Here is a 23,033-nt window from a genome sequence, read left to right as displayed (position 1 = left end):
GAGATCTCTGTGTAACATCCTGATGATCTTAGGAATTCTCTGCCACAAGGTGTAGTGATGATGTCCCCTGGTTTGGGAGCTATAAAAAGGGGAGTGGGGCAACTCATAAAGCTGAGGGGGGGGGACCGTGAAGGTCATCTTGCCTGACCACATGGAGGAAGAGAGGAAAGTGGCACCTCCATCTTCTGAGAAGGGTGGCTTACTTGGACGACTTGCACCCTGGAAGGGCTGGGTGCTGATGCCAGCCATGGGTCTCCCTTACATTTGTTTTTCTGACTCATCACTGGGAGGTGGGAGGTGGTTACCTAGAGCCAGGATCTGTGCTTTGAAAAGCAGTCTAAAAAACTAAATATGCAGATAAACTGTGCTTCAAAGTGCAGATGGTTGTGATGCTCTGCTTCCTTTTGCAGTTCCCCTTCCATTGCCTCTTCGGAAGAGATGGCCTCTGCTCCTCCGATCTCTGGCTCTGTCGGAGACCAGCCTGTGAGCCAGCTGGGCTCTGTCCAAACTGAAATGCAAAGGCTGTTGAAGGCTGGTATATGTCTTTTCAGCAGCAACGAGGAAGGCCAGGCTTTGGCTGCCTTCAAAAAGGCATACAGGCTCTCAGGTAGCCTGTCAGAGCCTGGCTCCAAAGCCAAGTGTCTCTTCAACCTTGGGGCGGCTTACATTGCCACCGGCAAGCCCCAGAAGGGCCTCAAGGGCCTGTTGAAAGCCAAAGAGCTTGGAGCTGAGGAGAAGGATGGCGACCTCTCCTTCAACATGGGCACTGCTTACGACGACATGAGAGAATACGCAAAAGCCGCAGAGTTCTACGGAAAGGCCATCCAGGAATACAGCACAAATCAAACGCAAAGCGCAGCCGATGCCCTGATCAAGCTGGCCTATTGCCTGGTGAGCACAGGTGACGTAGAGTCAGCCGCACAGTCTTTTCGCCTGGCCGGCCAGGCCTACCAAAGAGTGCAACTCCCAGAAGACGCAGCCATGGCTATGAGGGAGGCAGCAAATTACTTCCTGCGAAGCCCAGTGTACTCCCCAGACGACGTCTTGGAGAGCTTGCAGGCCTGCAGCCAGTTGTGCACCAAGATAAGGAACCAGGAACTGCTGGGTATAGCTAAGTACCTCCGTAGTCCCCATTGGGTCTCCTTAAGGACAAATCCTGCCACCCCAGAAATCTCAGGGGGCTGCCAGAGTGCCCTCTAGCCAGATGAGCTACTCTGCCTTTGGGACCCAGTTCCTACCTTTGATTTCAGCAGGAATGGGGATTCCCAAACACAGACTTTTGGATAGACAAGTATGAAGATGAAGTGGAAGAAGAAATCTCATGCCCAGGGACAGTGTGTGTGAGACAGATGTACTAACACATTCTTCAGCTAGAAAGGCTCCAAGAGCAACTTACATATGATCATTAAAAACAAGATTGTCCCTGTTCACATGTTTACAATGGGCACATCACAAAGGGGAAGGAGGGGGAGGGAAAACAGGCAAATAGGCTAGGGTTACCAGACGTCCCCGGATCCACCAATCTGTCCCCGGACAAAATCTGCCCCGGAATGTCCCCAGATTTTAATTAATGTCCCCTGATTTATGCCTGGGGACTTCCGGTGAGGCAACATGGCGGGTGCCATGGCAGCAAGCAGCACTGGAGGTCCCGGCCATGTCAAAGTTCCAGCCAGCCAATCCGCTGGCTGGGGGGGGGGGGCTATTTAAGCCAAGGCACGAGCCAGAGAGCCTTCTGACTCACTTCCTCGATCAATGCTTGCCCTGAAATCGCGCAGAGCCGCCTGCAGCAGAAGAGCCCTCGACACCCTTCTGCTGCGGGCTCTGCACACCCGAGTTGGGGGGGGGGGCGAGCAAGGCGCTGAGGCAGTGAAGAAGAGGAGAAGCCTAGAAAAGAGCTCTGCTGCGTTGCAAGACAGACAGACAGACAGAGATGGAGCCTTGTGTGTGTGTTTTAATGTGTGTTTTCCCAAGACCAACTAACACCTTTACTCGCTCTCTTCCCCCCAACCTCTTTTTGGGGGGCATTTGTGTGTTTGTAGATGGGCTTCTCCGCCTGCCTTGTGTCAAGGTGCACTCCCCCCTAAAAAAGGTTAAGAACTCTGGGCAACCCTTTCCTAAAATAATGAAGCATGAAATTAAAAAAACAAAAAAGTGTCCCCGGATTCCTTGAAAAAAATCTGGTAACCATAAAATAGGCACCAATTAGCTACATATTTTCCACAGGGGTATCCCTTGGGTTAGTCTCTAGCAGCAAAAACAACAAAGAGCCTTGTGGTACCTTAAAAAGTAGCAAATTTATTATGGCATGAGCTTTTGTGAATTACAGCCCACCTCTGCAGATGCATGAAGTGTTATCCTGAGTTGCAGTTATATTATATTCCTGGCTGTGTTGAGGGAAGGAGAGGTAGTTCTTCTAATGACCAACTTGAATAGGAACAGGGAGAGGACGGTCCTGATGGAGCTGGTCTTTCAGCAGAGAGGGTGGAGTGGCCCTTTCTGTCTCTTCCTGTGCACTGCAAGGAAAGTCTTCACTTGACTTCCCCAACCTGGTGCCCTCTAGATGGTTTGGGCCACAACTCCCATCAACCGCGGCCTGCACAGCTAGGGCTGATGGGACCCCGGCTGGTCTGGCTGGGGGCAGATGGAAGTTGTGGTTCAAAACACTTAGAGGGCACTTGGTTGGGAAAGCCTGGCCTAGCAGGATGCTACTCTAATTGCCTCTCATTCTCCGATAGGGGTGCCAACTTGAATAAAATATTAGGGTGGCCCAGATAAGCCCCTCACAAGATGCAACTCACACACCCCTTTTGAATGGCAATGTCCCATCAACTTTTGGGGGGCATGCCCTCTCAAATATTTTATTGGGGTGCAAAGGGGCCTTGGCCCCTAGGAGTTGACTCCTATCTTCCAGTCATAGCTGGAACTCACACTGACGCCACAATGCTAAGAGTACTTCTGCAAGAAGAGGAAGCTGAAGGTTCTTTTAAGTGCTGTATTTTTCGCTCCATAAGATGCACCTAGTTTTTAGAGGGGGAATGCCAGGAAAAAAATATTCTTTAAAGGGAGCGCTGAGCAGAGCCTGTATGCATCCCATACAGTATGTATGGAGTGTGTGTATGGCTCTTGCAGGCTTTTCCCTGAGGAGGGAGAAGGGCAGCCCATCACTGACGGGCTGCCCTTCTCCCTCCTCGGGGAAAAGCCCCCAAGAGCCGCACACACACTCCATGTGGCTCTTTAAAGGGAGCGCTGAGCAGAGCCTCCTGCCTGCATTTGCTCCATAAGAGTCACACACATTTCCCCTTACTTTTTAGGAGGGAAGACGTGCGTCTTAAGGAGTGAAAAATACGGTAACTGAAGATGGCCTGTTCCAAGTAGGGATGGGGGCTTTGCCACTTCTTGAGTGGGAGGGGCATCCTCTGAGCCTTTTCTAGGGGCGAGGGGGATGCTCCATCCCAGTGGAAAAGCCCAGTCTTTGGGGAACACATTTCCTCTGAGTCTCGCTCCCTTCAGCTGTGCAATGCCTACAAGGTCCTGCTTGGTCAGTTGGAAAGATCCCAAGTTCCCTCCAGCTAATGGTGGGTTTTCTCATCCCACTCTGGCTCTCAGGCAAACTCTACAACCACCTGGGGCTGCACTATGCGGAAATGAGGTGCTTCCAGCAGGCAGAGCAACACTTTGAAGCAGCTCTCCGCCTTTGCAGCGGAAAAGGCTTTTTGGTGCGGAAGAAAGCTGTCCTGTTGCAGAACCTGGGGGCTGCCTGCAATGCCCTGAAGTGCTTCGAAAGGGCCCTGCGGTACCACAGCGAAGCAGCTGACATGTACGGTGAGTTGCATTGGGTTAGTTTTATTTAAGCCAATTTATTCAAATCTTAAAAACACATTGCTGTACCAATACATAGAGAATTATGTGACATAAACAAAAAACTTAAATTATTGTCCCTATTCATATTACTTTTAAAGATAAACAAAATACCTACCGTATTTTTTGCACCATAACACTCACTTTTTTCCTCCTAGAAAGTAAGGGGACATGTCTGTGCATGTTATGGAGCGAATGCTTGCGGGTGGCGGGGGGGGGATCTGCTGCAGTCGTGAGCAGAGGATCCATGGTTCCCCTTCCTTCCCTCCTTCGTGGTTACAAAGAATGGATCCACATGGATCCTCAGGATTTTTGCATTGGGCTACTCCAAAGTCACTGTCAGATGACATGTCTGTGGCCACAGCATGAACCACAAAAATCATATATCCACTATTTCATTTAGAATATTTTCTTTCTTGTTTTCCTCCTCTAAAAACTACATGCGTGTTATGGTCTGGTGCGTGTAATAGAGCGAAAAATACGGTACTTCTTAATACAAACTTTTATAATATTTGGTTGTTTTGATCACATCAAATAATTAATTGCAATCTTTATTTTGTTCACATATCTTTGCATGTCATTGTCTGTTAATTTCTGCTCAGCTTTGTTTGCCAATTGGGCCTCTGTCTGTCAGCTAACAAAGCTTGTGGGTCCCTGGTCTCATCTGTGGGGTGCTGTGCTTGTTCCATTCATTTGCACTCCTTCTTACCTAGAATGTTACAATCCCTGTTTGAAAACATGTCCTCCTGGAGTTTCTAGGCTGGGGTATGCATTGGTTAAGCAGCTTAGCAGAGATTTGAAAGACTTAGAAGCTGGAAGTACCTGGTCCCACCACCTCACCACCCATTGTGCCTCTTTCTGCTGGAAAGAGCCATGGGAGGCTACCCAGGACTCATTGGTAAAGGGGGGGGATGTTCATTGCTTTCTGTTCTGTCCTATTTGCAAGGAGGGCTTCAGGTTCTAAGCTGACATGGTGGGAGGCAGTTTCTCATGGCTGCCTCTTGCAGGGGAGAGACGGGAGGGTGTGGAGCTTGGGAGACACCATAAGGCAGTGGTGGCCAAACTTGGCCCTCCAGCTGTTTGGGGACTACAATTCCCATCATCCCTGACCACTAGTCCTGTTAGCTAGGGATGATGGGAGTTGTAGTCCAAAAACAGTTGGAGGGCCAAGTTTGGCCACCACTGCCATAAAGCAAGCACTGGTTGAGTGACAAAATAAACGTCCTTATTTCTGCCAGGCTGCCTCCTTAGGCTAAATTAATCCCACAGCCCACCTCCGCTGGCTGGCAGCCACACTCTTCATGGCCTCAGGAAGACAGCACTCAGTCCCACCACTGGCTCCCTGGCATTCTCCTCCTCCACCAAGTGCTGCCCTCCAAACTGCAGGGGTGCTGCACCCTACTAAAGCACTTCCAGCCACCCAAAGCTCCTCCTCCCTTCTCCACCCTCTCTGGGACTGTGTAAGCTGAAACAGGTAAATGGAACCTTCAGGTTCAGAGGCAGTCTACCTCAGAATATTGGGGGCAAGCAACAGGGAAATGTTCTTGCTCTTGTGAGCTTCCCAGAGGCATTTAGCTGGCCTATGTGGAAAACAGGATACTGGGCCAGACAGGGAGAAATGACCGGTGTTAGAAACTGAGATATGAAAGCTAGGAGCTAAATGTCACCTTAAACCTAGGTTATGGGCGCAACAATGGAATGTCTAGGCACGCTTTTTTAATAACTAGAATACAAAGCTAAAAATGAATGAACTGCAACTAAAATTTTATGTTCATGGCCTAGTCTATCCCCTGTCCACCCCCCTAATATTCATAAGAGGGTCTCTTTTCCAGTCTTCAGAGTGGTGGCTTTCTAAAAAAAAGCTCAACAGACTGTAAGGCAGAGGTTGGATATTGTCAGGGGTTCAGAAGGAGAGACACAGGAGGGGGAGCAAATGGAGAGTGAGGAGGAGGAGTACGAGGGGGGCGCAGGCAGTGACAGTGGCCAGAGTTATTCCACAAGCCTCTCTAGCGAATCGGAGGACTCACAGAAGGGAGCGCCGGTGGCCAGAGCAAGGGAGATTCCAAGGGAGAAACCTCAAGAGGGAGGGGCCAGCGGGGAGTCTCTGAACAGCAGCTGGAGATCAGGGCCAGCGTCTCCACCAGAGCGCAGTGGGGAGGGGGAGTCCCAGGAGTCGGGACCAGTGTCCTCACCACCAGAGGGAGGAGAGGAGTCAGGTTTGGCAACACCCACATCAGGAAGCGGGGAAACGGTCAGAAGGAAAGTCACCGGCTGGGCGCGCGCGCCAAGTTCAAATGTACAGGAGCGCGGCACAGCGGGGAGCCCGGGAAGGGAGCCAGGTCCTAAAGCCCGCCGGAGGGAGGGGCAAGACTCAGGAGGCTCCGCGTCAGAGGAGTCCAGGAAGGAGGGAACCCCAGAGGGCAGAAGGACCCAACGCAGGAAAGAGCAGCGCAAGAGGTGGAGCCGGGCTAGAATCTTAAACTGGTGTGGGTGGAGCAGTGAGTCAGAGGGGACTTAGCCGGTCTAGCGTTAAGACGTGGGCCTGCGCGCCCAGAGCTTGGAAATGGAAACTAAACTTCAATAAAGACTTTTGTATATAATATCCACTGGGCGTTGGTCCTCTGTGAGCTGGGACCTAGCGGCAGTCCTGACAGATATGAACACCAAAAACCAAAACACTCTTTTGTCCTATTTCTTGCTGCAATACAATACCCATTTTAAGGGAAGGCAAAGTGAGGAAACGCATAACTGGCCCACAACCACACCAACTGAGCAGAGGCAGAGGTCAAGTCTGATACTTACTTTTCCTCCACGCTTGGACTTCCGGGTTGGCGCCTCCAGGCAATGGCAGAGTTCCTCCGATCGGGAGGAATTTGCTCCGTGGAAATCAGGGTCTGACCGCCACGGCGAAGGCGGAGACCCACTGAAATCACAGGCGGGAGAAGCTTGTGAACCTACTCGTGGGGAAACCCTGATTTGGGGATCCTGAGCGAAGTGGGGTGAGCGGCGCGGTGCTTTGAATCAACTGCTTCTTTCATGGAGTGAAGCCGCATTGCTGTTGCCGGAGAGCGCTGACTTTTTCCTGTGGACAATTTGACTTTAAACAACTACCCGTGAGTAGAACGGAAAATTTGATCTTTAAATTCATTAATTTGGCATCGAAACGGGAAGGTTTTAAACAGGAAGTCCGCCTTCCTCTTTTGTAAATAGATTGAAGCAAAGACATTGCAAGTTAAAGCCCTGGAAAGTCTTTTGTAAAGGATTAAATCTCCATCGGTTAAAACTATTAAACCCCCCTTGGAAGCAGGAGAAGAGGGGGGAAATTTTGGACCTAGCGAGCCTGCAGGAGAGAGTGAAAAATTAAATTAACACTGCTCTGAACCTGGAAACGGGCTGCCAGCAGAATTGACGTTTTGGGAGAGTTCATTGACTGTGAACAGAAAGCATGTTGACAGATGGCTAAATAAGAGAAATATATTGTTTCTATTGTCCTCTTCTGCGTTTAAAAAGGAGGAAAAGTAACTGAAAATTGAAACTAACTTTATAGTTTAAATTGTGCTTGAAAGGATTGATACAAGTGGAGACTGTTTCCCTCTAGAGGGAGCTTTTGAAACTGTTACAAGAGTGGAGCTGGGTTTTTTCCAGCTGCAAGATAAGAGCTGTGAGAATTAGAGATTGACCTTGGATTTTAAGAATGTTGACAGAAGGAGCCTTAGTGACTGTTTTATGTAAGATAAGCTATTCGTTGGAACAGCTTCACAAGAAGACGGATGTTATGAATACCAAACTTGAGAACTTGGAACAAAAAGTGATAAATTTGGGACAAAAAGTGACTATCAATACAGAAATTGTTCAGGATTTGACACAGGAACCTACTTTGACAGGACAAACTGGGGAGAAGACGAAGGAGAAAGTTGTTGTTGTTGAACCTAAAGTAATACAAGTGGAAGCCCCAGCCTTACAGAGGCAAATCGAGGACTATAAGTGGAGGCCTTCTATGAATGAATATAGAAAAAGTCAGAATTTGAAGATTGGAGCCCTGCTTGGACTGGAGAAGGAAGGTTGGATAGACTCTTTCATGCAGGGATTTACTGACCTTTGGGTCCTGAATCTGGGTCAGGAGGTGACTGGAGTTGTGGGGGCCTTTGGATCTGGAGGAGCCTTGAAACATGATTTGAGATATTGTATGGACCTTGGTTCTAGCTGTGGAGAGTTGGCTGGCCTGTCGAGAGGGAATGGGGGCATGGACTTGCTCTTCAGCATCTTCAGCATCAAAGAATATGAAGAAGAATTGCAGAAGGGACTTGGAAAAGATTTAAGAGCCTCGGACAGAAGATCTCCAGGTTGATGAACTATATGGAATGGACGGAAATGACTGGCAGAATCCGAGACCAGGGAGAAGAGATGGTGGTAGAAGATTGGGAAAGTTTAAAGTTTGTATATAGAAATATTGTAAAATTAGTGAGTGTTTGAAAATTGTTGGAATGAAACTTTATGGCTTTAGCAGAAATGTTATAAGGAGTTAAGTATAAATAAGTACTTTAGTATTAATGGAAAATAGGGTTAAAAATATGTTAAGATATTCATAATGATAAAAATAGAGAAAGATGGAAAGGAATTGCTGAAACAAGTAATAGAAGTGGAATACAAAAAGGGAGGTGAGAGGAGGTCGAAATAAGGGAATGAAAGATAGAGTAATGAAATGGCATGCTATATGTTTTTAAATTGTTGTTGTTTTGTTTTGTTCAGTTTAGTGTTAAGGTTGTGTTTTGTATTGTTTATTGTATTGTTTTTTCTTTTGTTCTTTTTTTTGTCTGCTCTATTTTGTCTTTTTCTCCTGCCTTTTCTTTTCTTTTTTCTTTTCTTGTAAGTTTGAAAAGTAATAAAGATTATTTTTTTAAATAAAAATATTTTCCTCCACGCTTGAAAAGTCTGTGTCTGAGGGGTCTTTTCCCCCTCTGGAGTTTTCCCCCAGTGAAGACACACTCTTTAAAGCCAAGGACTCATCCACGCTTAACTTTTGCCCTGTGTCTTTCCAGACACAAGTCCATGCTTTCTCAGTCTGTATCCAAGAGATTTATTTTTTTGTCCTGCTGTTTTCCCCAGAAAAACCTGGTCTTCACTGCTGAATCAGAGCAAATCACAATTTGGGTTTTCTGAACCTGCTGCTTGTTACACTTGAGCTTTAAAGAGTGGGTTTTGGTGGGGAAAGCTCTGGGGCAAAAAGTAGCACTCAGGACTTGGGGCTTTAAAGTGCAGACCTGTGTCTGGAACCAGCAGGGCAAAAGGTAAGTGGGAATCAGCCAGGAGCCTCAGTCATGAACACACACACACACACCCCTGCAAATTGGTTCCCTTTCCGCTTCTTTACCCTGTCTGAAATGTCAGGAGCCAGAGCAGATGGCTGTATAAGGCTTCCAGTGAAGCATGTAGATCTCTTTGCCTCAGTTCTCAGCAAAACAGTCAAATAAGAGACAGTATGTGATTTGTATAATATATGCAGATTGCAGACTGTAGCTTTCATTGGTGCATAATTTTGGTTACTCTGATACAGAATTCCAAGCCTGCAGGAGCCCTCACTGCCCCCGTGGCAGATTCGATCTCACCCTACAGGATTGCATAAGGCTAAAATGTCCCTTGCTAGGGAGGTTTTCAGAACAATATCCTTTTGGGGGAAAGTTTCTAGAGTTCTGGGAAGGGGCTGGATCCATTTGCCAAGCTGCTGACATCATCCGTGTTGGATTCCCCCCCACCACCCTTTTTTTGCCAGGGGCACTGGGGGAGAGGGCTGCTCAGGCTCAATGCTACTACAATTTGGCCACTGCTCACGGCCAGCTGAAAAACTACGACATGGCCGGATTTTACTCCCAGCAAGCACTGAAAGCTTTTGTGGATGCAGGTAAGCGACTGTGGTGAAGCCCACCTTATATACAGTGGTACCTCGGGTTACAGACGCTTCAGATTACAGACTCCACTAACCCAGAAATAGTACCTCGGGTTAAGAACTTTGCTTCAGGATGAGAACAGAAATCGTGCTCCGGCGGCGCAGCAGCAGCAGGAAGCCCCATTAGCTAAAGTGGTGCTTAAGGTTAAGAACAGTTTCAGGTTAAGAATGGACCTCTGGAATGAATTAAGTACTTAACCCGAGGTACCACTGTATCAGGTCAGTCCTTTGGTGCCTCTGGTCCAGTATGACCCATTCCAGCCATCTCCAATCAGGTGCTGTCCCAGTGACTGGATGATAACTCCCCTTGGCCCAAGCCTGAGTCAGGGGTGATGGGAGTTGCGGTCCAAAACATGTGCAGAGTGCCCAGTTGGGGAAGGCAGGTCCACTCTGATTGGCAGGGGCTATCCAGGAACACCTACTGATCCTACTGTATTAGCTAGCGTGGGGAGTAGGCTGGGGTCCTTCTGTATGCAAAGCAGAGAGCCACTGTTGGTGTGGTTAGAGGGCAGACTAGGAGCTGGGAGACCCAGAGAGAGAAGATTAGGAGGAGGAGCCCAGTGCTGAAGGGGCAGCAGGCTTTAAGGAGCAGTTCAGACTCTGAGGTCTCCCAAGAATGTGCAGAGTAATGAGAAGAGCAGACCAGAGAGCAGAGGTGCACAGACACAGTTTTAGGCTGCTTGGGAAACACCCAGGAGAGGAGGAGGCTTAGAAAGGATGGCTGGCAGGGACCTGCAGTCCTGACCACTGCTCCATAGGGGCAAAACCTACTGGAGAGTGTTGCTGAGACCACTAGGCTGAGTTGTATGTCCGTTTCCTTGAATAAAGAGTTAACTTCGCTGACAACAGAGATCTGCTTTCTTCATAGCTGACTGCAACCCTGACACTGCAGGCTCCAGGCTAAGATCATTTTTTAAAAAAAATAATATTTATTAAGGTTTTAAAGGTTACAAAAAGAAAAAGAAAACACACCAAATTAAACACAGACTTGTAACAAACAGAAAAATAGATACAATTAAACCAAAAAGAAAAAGAAAAAAGAAAAAAAGAAAAAAATACAACAAACCTTCCCATAGCTTATCTTTCATTTGCTTGTTTCCTTGACCTCCTCGCACCTCCCTTTTTTGTATTCTAGTTCGGTTAGCTATTTCACCAAATCCTTTCCATCCTTCCCAATTTTTATCCTGATACAATGTGACTTTACCTTCCCTCCTTTCATCCATTAACAATCTATTTTTACTTAATCCTTTATAATACTTCTGCTAAAGCCACATAACTTCATTCCAGCCTCCTTCTAACATTCCTTAATTTTACAATGTTTCTGTAAATAGACTTTAGATTTCTTCCAATCTTCTTCCACCGACTCTTCTCCCTGGTCTCGGATTCTACCAGTCATTTCTGCCAATTCCATGTAGTCCATCACCTTCATCTGCCATTCTTCCTGTGTGGGTAGGTCTTGTGTCTTCCACTACTTTGCAATAAGTATTCTTGCTGCTGTTGTAGCATACATAAGGAAAGTTCTATCCTTCTTTGACACCAATTGGCCGACCATGCCCAGGAGAAAGGCCTCTGGTTTCTGCTCCAGGCTAAGATCATGAACTACAAGTGGGTTTGGGACAGAGTCATGTTAACCTCCAGGAGAGCTCATACTAAGCAATTTGAGAGACAGAACAGGCAGGTGGGACCAGCGGCAAAATGTTGCAATGTTACATGCATGCTACCTTGCCTGTTTTCAGAACACTCTAGTCCAGTGTTTCCCAACCTTGTGCCTCCAGATGTTTTTGGCCTACAACTCCCATCATCCCTGACCACTGGTCTTGCTAGCTAGGGATGATGGGAGTTGTAGGCCAAAAACATCTGGAGGCACAAGGTTGGGAAACACTGCTCTAGTCTACAGTATTCCATTTTGCCGTCTCCCTGGTTTTCCATCCTCCTGGGCCCCCAACTGACCTGTTCTGTAGGTATTGTTCATTGAGCTGTTAGTCCCCTGCGCCCCAAAAGCCTTTTTGTACTTCTGCACTCCTTGTCATTCGCTCCATGCCTGTTAGTATCTCCTCCTTCCTCTTGGGCTTGGGTACTGCTGCTTTGGCTACACAAGAATCCACACACAGGCAATGAGTTCTCTGTAAGTATATAAGATGCAGCTGTTAGTGTTGTTGAGACATTTTGGAGTGTGAGTGAAGGAATGTTTTGGAGTGCAAAATGCCTCTGAATTTGAGCAGCCGGGGGGAAGAAGGAACTCTCACTGTCCCTTGGAGGCCTCCGGGGCCAGCTGCCTTATTTCTGCTTGCAAAATGCAAATGGAACAATAAAACCTGTTTTATACAAGGTAATCAAATGGTAATTGAAAGTCCTCTTAAATGTGGAGCAATGAGCTATTAAGAACTTCCAGCAACTCACCACTGCAAACCTTGTTTTTGCACTGATGTCTCCAGAAACCTACAATGCCTGCCGCCTGACAAGGAGGTGAAACTAAAAAAAGAGTAGTTTTGTATATTCCTGCTTATAACTGAGCAGATTGACACTGTTTCACTTTGAAAAGTAGCTCAGCTCATATGCCAGCCAAAGACCTGAGCTAGTTGCAGATCAAAGTGTCCCCAATTCCAGGCAATAAACTACAAGCCATTGACCCTATGCTCCTCCTCATTCCATCCTGGACTTCCTGGCCCCTGTCCTGTAACTATTGGTTCTGTTTCTTCCTCCAGGTGACTCCTATGGTGAGGCGCAGGCCTGTGAACAGCTGGGCATGACTCACCTCTGCCAGGGCCACTTTGGTCCAGCCATCCGTTACTACAAACAAGCCCTGGCTCTGTTTGAAAAGTCAAAGGTACATCTGTGTTTGTCTGCCTTGTTTGCTTTGTACTGTATACAGAGGAGGAGGAGGAGGAGGAGGAGAAAGGCCTTCGAGACAACATCAGGAAACTGCCCTGATTCTCCCTCCCCTCTCAGAGGGGCTTCTAAAACTAGCAACCATGGAAGATAGTGTGGCACTGCCCACGCTTCAGAGTTTCCGCCTTCATGTCCTACTGAAATTTAGACCTCTTGAGGTTACTATGGGGGCCATATTCCTTTCCCCCTCTACTTGTGGGAACATCAGAAGAGCCCGGCTGTTAGCTGGATCAATCCAAAGGGGACCTATCTAGTTCAGCATCATGTTCTCACAGTGGGCAATCAGATGCCCATTGTGGGATGCCCACATGCAGGATATAAAGGCAGCAACAGTGCTTGTCCCTTTTTGCAATTGTTGTCACCTGGAGATGGGAGCCCGGAAGTGCAAACAGATGAAAGGAAGAGTGAAATTTCCTTTCTACCCTGCTGGCACTGCTGCTGCTGACTTTGGACAGTCTGCAATTGGGAGCACGAAAGAGACTTTCCCTCCTCGTTTTGATGTTAATCATTCCCTGCCCTACCTTCCGGTGTACCGGCACAAGAGGACCCAGAAATAAACCGCAGCAAGATTAGCCCAGTTCCAAGGCCAGGTGCCACTCTGAAGTTGAAAGAACAGAAGATAGCAGACCTGGCCTGTAGGGAGGGCAGAATCTCAGTTGCCGTTCTCAGCTCCTTCTTCTTAGGCCCTGGCTCTTTAATCACCTGAGAGGTACAGAGGCAGCCTGAATATAGCCCTGTACCCTGAAAGCAGCACCCAGATGACACCATCCAATCCCATCTAGAGACTGCACTCTTTGAGGAATTACAAATAAGGAAGAGAGGGAGCCAGAATTGCCTTTCTCCTGGAGAGAAAGGATCAACACCAAACTCTTATTGAATTTATTTTTATAGCTAGATTTACAGCATTTTTATAAAAAAAAAGATTTAAGAGGGATCAGTATCACACACACCCCACAATTGCCATTATAGCTGACAAAGCAGAGATATATACACAAGTAGTTAAAACAGTTTAAATACCCAGGAGAACAACCAACCTTCTAATGACAAGAGGATCATTAAATAAAATAAAAACCAAAAGAACAAAACTGTAGCTTAATGAGCACAGACCAAAGCAGCTGGTGCAATTGGGCCATTTATCAAGGGCTGGATTCTGCTGTCCATTGGGCGGATAGGCCCTGCTCTCCACATCTGATAGTGCCTATCACTGCCACCCCCTCCAGAAGCAGACAGCATCACTGGGCAGGTGAGCAAGGAGGAAGCAATTCTTGCATGGCCCAGGAAAGGTGCTATCCCAGAGTCCACTGGGGGAGGGAAAGATGGTTGGCCTTAGACATATGGACACCAGAACTTCCTTACAGAAACAGACTGAAGTCCAGGATAATCCAGCACCCAAATTCCCAAAGTAGGCAAAGAGATGCTTCTGGGAGCTTTAGAAGCAGAAGATAGGAAAGGGGCCTCTATCAGGGGCAGGACATAGGAACATAAGAAGTGTGCCGTATACTGAATCAGACCTTTGGGTCCATCTGGCTCAGTAGTTCCCACACTAACTGGCAGCAGCTCTCCAGGATTTCAGGCAGAGAGCTCTCCACGCCCAACCTGGGGATTTGAACCCAGATCTTTCTGCAAGCAAAGCAGATACTTTCCCACTAGGCTACATCCCTTCCTTTCAGCATTATGTACAGAAGGGCCCATGCTTTATTCTTGGTATCTCCAGATAGACCATGGGAGAATTCCTATCTGAAACCCCACCTGAAGCACTGCCAATCAGTGTTCACCAGGGAGAGGGAGCCATTGGCCTTCCAGATGCTGCTGGACTCCAACTCCCATCATCCCCCTGACCATGCAGATTGGGGCTAGTGGGAGCTGGAGAAGACCTACAGCAGCTGTGAGGCTCCCTGTTCCTGGTGTAGATGATTCTGAGCTTGATGGACCAAGGATTTGACCTGGTGTAAGGCGGTTTTATTGAGGGTGAAAGAGGAGAGCGCAAAATATGGTCTGAAGCTCAACATCAAAAAAACGAAGATCATGGCCACTGGTCCCATCACCTCCTGGCAAATAGAAGGAGAAGAAATGGAGGCAGTGAGAGATTTTACTTTCTTGGGCTCAATGATCACTGCAGATGGTGACAGCAGCCACGAAATTAAAAGACGCCTGCTTCTTGGGAGAAGGGCAATGACAAACCAAGACAGGATCATTAAAAGCAGAGACATCACCTTGCCAACAAAGGTCCGTATAGTTAAAGCCATGGTTTTCCCAGTAGTGATGTATGGAAGTGAGAGCTGGACCATAAAGAAGGCTGATCGCCGAAGAATTGATGCTTTTGAATTATGGTGCTGGAGGAGACTCTTGAGAGTCCCATGGACTGCAAGAAGATCAAACCTCTCCATTCTGAAGGAAATCAGCCCTGAGTGCTCACTGGAAGGACAGATCGTGAAGCTGAGGCTCCAATACTTTGGCCACCTCATGAGAAGAGAAGACTCCCTGGAAAAGACCCTGATGTTGGGAAAGATGGAGGGCACAAGGAGAAGGGGGCGACAGAGGATGAGATGGTTGGATAGTGTCTTCGAAGCTACAAACATGAGTCTGACCAAACTGCGGGAGGCAGTGGAAGACAGAAGTGCCTGGCGTGCTCTGGTCCATGGGGTCACGAAGAGTCGGACACGACTAAACGACTAAACAACAACAACAACAAGGCGGTTTTCTATGCCCCTAAGCAGCGCAAAAAGTCACTTCCTGGCATGCCACTGAACACGGAGGTTCCATTTAGCAATCTCAGTTAAAAGAGGCTGTTGGACATCTCCTCACATTAAGCCAGGGTGACTAGTGTGGTGCCCTCCATATGCTGCTGGGCTCTATTTTCCATCAAGCCCAGCCAGCATGGTCAAGGATGATGGGAGGTGCAGACCAACAACATCTGAAATGCTCCACATTGATTACCCTGGGACTAGCTGCTTCCACTGGCAACTAAACACATTGCTTGGGTTGCTTGTTCAGGTGGGTTGGCCCTGAATAGGATTGCGGCTGTGGGGATGGGCTAACGACACAGTTGCAGGAGTATAGAGCTAGACCCTGTAGAGATGTTTTTCACGAGGGAGCCATCAGTTACAGGTTCTCTAGCCTAGCCATCTCCAATGCCATTTTCAGATTTGATCTGTGGCTATTCGGAGTCACACTGAAATAATTGCCCAACTCAGCCTGGCCAGGGTAGAAAAAGGAGGAAGGCTGAATGGAGGCTGAGGTGACCGCAGAGTGTAGGAGACAAGCCACTCAGGGCAGCCTTGGAAAAGGAAGAGGGGGAAGTTTTGTGTTTCTTAGGAAAGTGGAAGCCTCCAAAACCAGTGAAATATACTCGGAGTTGAGAGTGGATTTCATGCTCTTCATTCAGCTCATAGTGGTGAAAGTCCCCCCAAAGTATCTGCTTTATATACATTATTTACACAATGGGCCCCACGTGATTGGCTAATTCCGGAATTCTCCTGTAGGCCAATCAGGTTGTGGATTCACTTCCATCTGGAGCTGGATTGGGTGGCTCCTGCAGACCAATCATACTGCTGCATTGTTCTAGGACCAATCAGACTGCTGCATTCTGGATCCTATTCAACTCAGTATATAACAACCAGGATCCTCCGGTTAGAGGGGAAATGGCTGCCCTCCCCACTGTGGAGAGTAGGAAGATGAACTTGGCCCATCTATCTCAATACTGTCGACACTGACTGGCAGCAGCTCTTCTGAGTGAACCTGTGACCTTCTGCATGCAACACAGGTGCTTTGCCATGGACCTACGACCACTTTCCCATGTCGCTCTCGTGTTTGTCTCCCACAATGACACATGCTGCATCTCTTTGGATCTTATTTCCTTCTCTTCTTCCCTCATCAACAGGAAGCATCTGAAATCCCTCGAAAACGGATTTGGGAGAAATTGGCTGCTGTCACTAACTATCAAGCGAACGCCGAGGATGAGTTTGCGGATTCGGCAATAAGAGATGTAAGAATCACTGGGGGGGGGAACATTTGCACAAATGCTGCTGCCGTGCTGGGCCCACCTTGGCTCTTCAGGCTCCTCCCGCTTGTCCCAGCATGCTTGGCCATTGGCTCAAATGGGCAGCTGGCCCAGGGTGCCCTGGCTGAGCTCACCCCCATGTGAAGCTGATTTCTACCCATCTGAAGCTGATACAGGCTCGTCTTATCTTGAGCCCAAACAGAGTAGTCCACACAGCAGGAGGACAAGCAGTATGTGCCACATTCTTAACTTTATTTACACTTCTATGCTGAGAGAATACAAACATGCATCTTGCCTCTGTGAGAGCAGAGAAGCAACCGTCTCTTTAACAAAGAAACCGAGAGAACAGTGAAAAACAGGAAACCAGTGTACGTCACATCCAGTCCCCCATCCAGTCTCCCATTCCCATGGGAATCCAACAGTAACTCTGTCTGTGGAATGCAAAACAATGTCTTGTGACTACAGTTGCTGCTCAGTGAGGGAAATAGAAACCAACAGAAACCTGGGAATTTGTGCTCTACACAGACCATGGATTTCTTTTCTTTTTTTTAAATAATTTTTATTCATTTTCCAAACATTTTTATACAATCAGCTCATATTTTATCACACATTCATCAATTTTTGACTTCCCTCAGTTTCTCTGCCAATCTTTCGTTAAAATTTCTATTGTTAACGCATTTCTGAACTTATTATTGCCTTTAACCATTCCTTTTCCTTTCTCCTACTTATTTTTTACAATATTTATTAATTTTTCACAGAGACTCTTCAAAACCAACAAGCGTTGTCTGTACATCACATATGCTTTTCAGATATTCTGTAAATCTCTCCCAGTCCTCAATAAACTTTTGGTCTTTCTGATATCGAATCTTCCCAGTCAGTTTATCCAATTCTGCGTATTCAGTCAGTTTCATTCTCCATTCTTCCACTGCTGGAATCTCTTCCTGCTTCCATCTTTGCGCCAGAAGTATTCTTGCTGCTGTTACTGCGTATTGGAAAAGTTTTCAGTCTTTTCAATTGATTTCATTACCTACCAATCCTAGTAGGAAGGCCTCTGGTTTCTTAACAAATGTATATCTCAACATCTTTTTCAATTCATTATATATCATTTCCCAGAAGCCTTTCACCTTTTTACACTCCCACCACATATGATAGAAAGTTCCTTCTTTTTCTTTACATTTCCAACACTTATTACATGTTTTATACATTTTAGCCAATTTGACTGGCGTTATGTACCATCTATATACCATTTTCATTACATTTTCCTTCAACGCGGTACACGCCGTAAATTTTAACCTTTCGTTCCATAATTTCATCCAGTTATCATATTGTATATTATAACCAAAATCTCTGGCCCAATGTATCATTACTGATTTTACCTCTTCATCTTTTGTATGCCATTCCAGCAACATTTTATACATTTTAGACAAATTTTTATACATTATTCAATACCTCTATTTGAAATTTTGATTCTTTTTCTTCATATCCACACATTTTACAATCTTTTTTAAACATTTCACTAATCTGATAATAATGCAACCAGTCATAAACAAATTCTTTCACCTCTTCATAAGCTTTCATTTTCCATTTCCCCCCCTCTCTTACTATCAATTCTCCATAAGTTATCCACCTCCCCCTCATATTTATCTTTTTCACACTCATCACTTCCAGTGGTGAAATCCAATGGGGGAGTTTTGGTTCCAACAGATTTTTATGCCTCTCCCACACCTCTATCAGTGATCTTCGGAAGATGTGGTTTCCAAAACCTTTATGAATTTTTCTCTTTTCATACCATAGATATGCATGCCACCCAAATCTATTGTCAAATCCTTCTAGATCCAACAACTCTCCATTCTCTAATTTAATGGATTTCTCATCCTGTGGACATGGGTCTGTAAGAATTGGCTTAGCAAAGAAGGCAGTGCCTGGGCCCATTTCTCTATCGTGCTCAGTGTGTGTGTCATGCGCTGCCCATGAACCCCGTTAGGCTGAATAGCCAAAGGCATCAGGGGCTGCTGATTGTAGTTCTCTTTTATTCCCAGCGATGACCTCATATTCCACAAAGCCACTTTATCTCTGTTGTTGCAAGCGGGTGTGGCGTCCAGCTCATGCTGTGATGATGGCTCATGAAATGGGCACACGGGAAGCAGCTATTTTTAATTCAAAGGCTCAACCCTAGAAATATGGCAATTAAATTCAATGCATTTTATGTGTTCTTATCCTGTTCTTATGAAACATGCGACAAATCTATGCGCCACCTTCTTCAAAAAAAAAAAAACAACAGAATTGAGCTCCTGTCCTACCTTTTTTCAGAGCCTTTTCCACCATCCAGAATGTGGGGCTTGTTCTCCAGGTATCCCATTGCAAAGAGCAGGAGCTGACAGAGCTGTTTGACAGTGGAACGGTCCCCTTCCTTGGAGGTTTTTATGCAGAGGTTGGATGTCCATCTGTCATGGATGCTTTAGCTGACATTTCTACATTGTACCATTCTATGATTCTGTGAGCACTGTGGTGCAGTTGTAGACCACTCCCCATTCACTTCAATGGAGCATGCATATAAGAACCTCTTAGATGATTGCACCTGATGCGGAGTGTGTTTGTGTGTGAGCCATTTTGTGCCTTGGGCACCAAAACATCTCATTTTTAGAAATTCCTTAACAGCGTCATAGAACTGTTCGATCAGTTTGGGGAGGAGGGTGGTTTGTTTATACAAAGAGTTCTCCAGAATATTCTTCATTTTTTCAGTTTGTTTTTTATCTCCGCTCTTTAAGATGGATGCTCATTTTGAGAAGGAGAAAGGGGGGAAACTCAAGATAATTGCCTGCCTGATTCAGTTCAACTGGCTATCCTAGTTTCTAAGTAATTAAGATTGCATTTCATGATTCTCAACCATATCAAATTAATGTTTACAGTTCTGTATAGTACAGGAAAAAAATAATGTGTTGCCATTTTAATTAAATTATTAATAAATGGCATTGGTTCCACTTCAGATGCCAGTGTAATGAGAAGGCTACCGAGAGGCCTGCGTCATTCATCAGAATTTCTTATGTATCTTTTGTCTCTAATTGGTGGTACATGGAAATCCTCAGATTAAAATGCAAATGTCCCCCAATTTCCAACTGTCTCCTTGCTTCTTAAATGAACTTCCTTCCACACGTCAAAAGTCATAAATTATTTCCCATCAACCTTCCATTTCCTCATGAGAACCAGCGAGAGCTGGCTAGTTGCAGCTTTTGAGAGGCTCCCCCTTGGACAACTTGGCCCTGGGGAGATTCTGAAGCAGCTTTCACCATTCTGGGCCCCTCCAGGTATTTGGGACTACAACTCCCATCAGCCTCACCATCATATGGTCAACCTGACTGAGGCTGATGGGAGTTGTAGTTGCAAACACCTGGAGGGCCCCAGGTTGGGAGGGGCTGTCCTAAATTAAACTGAAGAGGGAAGAGAATAAATGTTTTCACAGTATTAGGAAATTTTTATTGCTTAAAAAAAAATGTTATTTTACTTGCATACTAAGACGCATTGTGAAATCTGGGCTTCTCTTGAAAATTAGAGAATAAGTACCTATTTATTTGTTTATCAACAGCACTGACAGGCCACCTTATAATTGAAACTCTCCTGCAAAATAAACACTGAAACACTACCACAGTAAAATAATAATAAAAATAAAAATAATAAAAATAAAAGCAGCACAGCAGAGACTAAGCAATAAAATTAAACTCATGCAAAACTGAAAAACCAAAGCTTCAAATTTGGTTGAAAAGCCTTGGAGAATTAAAAAGAAAGCTCTGTGTGTGTGTGTGTGTGTGTGTGTGTGTGTGTGTGTATACAATGAAGCAAACACATCAAAGCCACACCTTGTGTCTTTGAGGCAGAACCTGGAGGCAGCTGTCCCAGGTCCCTTCTTTGTGGTTTCAGGGCTTGCGTAGTCAAGAGACAGGGCCTAAGAACATCACAAGAACTCTCCTGGCTCTGTCCAAAGGTCCTAGAATCAGAGGAAGATGCCTTACCCCAAGTCAATCCGTTGATCCATCTAGCTGAGTATTGCCTGCCAACATGACTGATAGTGGCTCTCCAGAGTTGCAGGCAGAGATCCCATGGATACCTGGAGATGCTGTGGATTGAACCCGGGGCCTTCTGCATGCAAAACAGTTGCTCTTCCACCAGAGATGGAAGAAGGCACCATCTTCCATTAGCCCCTATGCTCATCACATCCAGCACTGCTTCTGTTCCACTGCAGTTCACTTCCTGCCAAAAACCATGTTGTTTATCCTGCTGTCCACTGTGGCAAAACTACCTAGCTCACGTAACCTAGATAATTAATTACATGTTACATTTTCATTACATTATTCCACCCCATTTATTTCAGTGCAAAGGAAACCTAATGCAAATGGGGGAGGGAGGACGTACTCAGTTACGTTTTGTTTGCAGGTAGAAAGCAGAACACCGAATACCGATTGTATTCACTGGATCATTTTCTGTTACAGAATAAGTGAGTGTCGGCCGTTTCTGCTCCTGTTTCTGTTTTCCTTGGAGTTTTCCAGTATCCCATACATCCAGTGAGCTACAGCCTTCCCCCTTAAAGAAGCAGGGAACCCAGGAAGCTTCCTTAGACTTTATAGTGTCAACACGGACTGGCAGTGGCTCTCCTGGGATTCAGCCTGCCAGACACCATAGCACCAGGGAAAGGGAGAGTGTGGGGGATCCAATAGGTTTACACTCTGGGGTCCCAATCCAGAGGAAGGCTCAAGACAGCCATGGCAGAAGTTGCAGCAGTTTCATGAAACTTACACAGGAGTAGCCTTCTCTTTGTAGAGTGTCTAAATTGCCAGGAAAAGAGCTTAATTCTGCAACACAGAGATCCTTTTGTTCCTTCCTTAGAAAAATAAAAACGCAAACTTGCCTAACCACTTCCTCTCTTCCTTCCACACAACCGTCCTTATCAGCATTTCCACAAACTGTAGTAATGCCATTTTTTACTCCTGTTCAACATGCACTCTCTGCTTAAGCAGAGTCTTCTGCTGTGCCGGCTTCTGCTGCTGCTGTGCAGGGTTTGCACAGGGAGAAATCGCAACCCGTAGCTTAAAGGGGTCGGTCGTTTCCCACACTCTGCTAACAATGTCACAGAGCGCTGCTTTGAAGCTTTCCGTCAACACTTTTTAGCTGTTGCTGCAATATAACGAGGGCTGCAGAAAGAGAATGGATGCCTTTTCTAGGCACACATCCAGAAGAAAACTGGTCCATTTCAAAGGCCTCATTGTCCGGGGCTGGTGCAGATTGTTAGCTCAGTTGTTCCCCGGATGCCCCACTGACCCACCTGATCTTTAGTGTGCCACAAACCCCAAGTCCTGAAAATATTTACCCAGAGACAGTTCTGATAGAATCTGTGGCACTGTCTATAACTGGTTTTTAAAATATTTTTTCTTTTATTCTCATGTGGGGCAGGACTGTCACCCAATTAAACAAATCTAAGTTGATTAATCAAGTAAGTTTTAAGCTGCTGGAGAAAGCAGCGTGGGGTAGACAAGGATCAAGCTGCAACAGGGCAACTGTTTCTTGCTTCCTGGGGGAACTGCAACCGGGAACCATGCTTAGGGCAATAGCCCTACAAATCAGAAGCCTCTCATCTGTGATCTGGGGTTGCAGAACCAAAGGGAAGCCAGAGCTGCCACCATTCACCTGTCAGAGAATTAAGGGCTGCTGACCGAGGGGGAGAGAGAGAGAGATCAGCTTTCTTTGTAAAAACAATTTCATTACAATTTGTATTTGATTTGAAATTGATTTTGCTGATCGAAAGGTGAGGTATAATCAGGGCTTTTTTTCTATAAAAAAAGAGGAGATACAGTAGTACCTGGGGTTTCATACGCTTCAGGTTACAGACTCCGCTAATCCAGAAATAGTACCTCAAGTTAAGAACTTTGCTTCAGGATGAGAACAGAAATCGCGCGGAGGCGGCAGGAGGCCCCATTAGCTAAAGTGGTGCTTCAGGTTAAGAACAGTTTCAGGTTAAGAACGGACCTCCTGAGCAAATTAAGTTCTTAACCTGAGGTACCACTGTACTGGAACTTACTGTATTTTTCGCTCTATAAGACACACTTTTTCCCTCCTAAAAAGTAAAGGGAAATGTGTGTGCGTCTTATGGAGCGAGTGCAGGCTGCGCAGCTATCCCAGAAGCCAGAACAGCAAGAGGGATTGCTGCGCAGCGAAAGCAGCGATCCCTCTTGCTGTTCTGACTTCACTTCGCTGGAGAGGCGCAGCGCAGAGAGGGAGAGAATTTTTTTTTCTTGTTCTCCTCCTCTAAAACTAAGTGTGTCTTATAGAGTGAAAAAAGTACTTTTTTGGGGG

At 46.2% G+C, this 23,033-nt stretch overlaps 1 protein-coding gene across 4 annotated transcripts in view; it reads left to right on the top strand.

Moving 5' to 3' along the window:
- LOC310831698 (tetratricopeptide repeat protein 24-like) overlaps positions 1-23,033 on the top strand; it is a 36,407-nt gene that overhangs the window by 4,167 nt on the left and 9,207 nt on the right. For 2 of the 4 annotated variants that reach the window (XM_083712773.1, XM_083712771.1), the window contains exons 2-7: positions 411-1,105; positions 3,607-3,822; positions 9,629-9,757; positions 12,508-12,629; positions 16,572-16,676; positions 19,002-19,800. In XM_083712773.1, coding sequence (XP_083568899.1) covers positions 439-1,105; positions 3,607-3,822; positions 9,629-9,757; positions 12,508-12,629; positions 16,572-16,676; positions 19,002-19,082 — 1,320 coding nt within the window. In that variant the 5' untranslated portion in view covers positions 411-438 and the 3' untranslated portion in view covers positions 19,083-19,800. Of the gene's footprint in view, positions 1-410; positions 1,106-3,606; positions 3,823-9,628; positions 9,758-12,507; positions 12,630-16,571; positions 16,677-19,001; positions 19,801-23,033 lie in introns of those variants that run through there. The other 2 variants (XM_083712772.1, XM_083712770.1) reach the window with 1 other exon arrangement.

This window comes from Podarcis gaigeae (assembly GCF_964106915.1).
Source record: "Podarcis gaigeae genome assembly, chromosome: 14".
NCBI classification, from domain to species: Eukaryota; Metazoa; Chordata; class Lepidosauria; order Squamata; family Lacertidae; genus Podarcis; species Podarcis gaigeae.
This window is presented reverse-complemented; position numbering and strand designations above follow the sequence as displayed.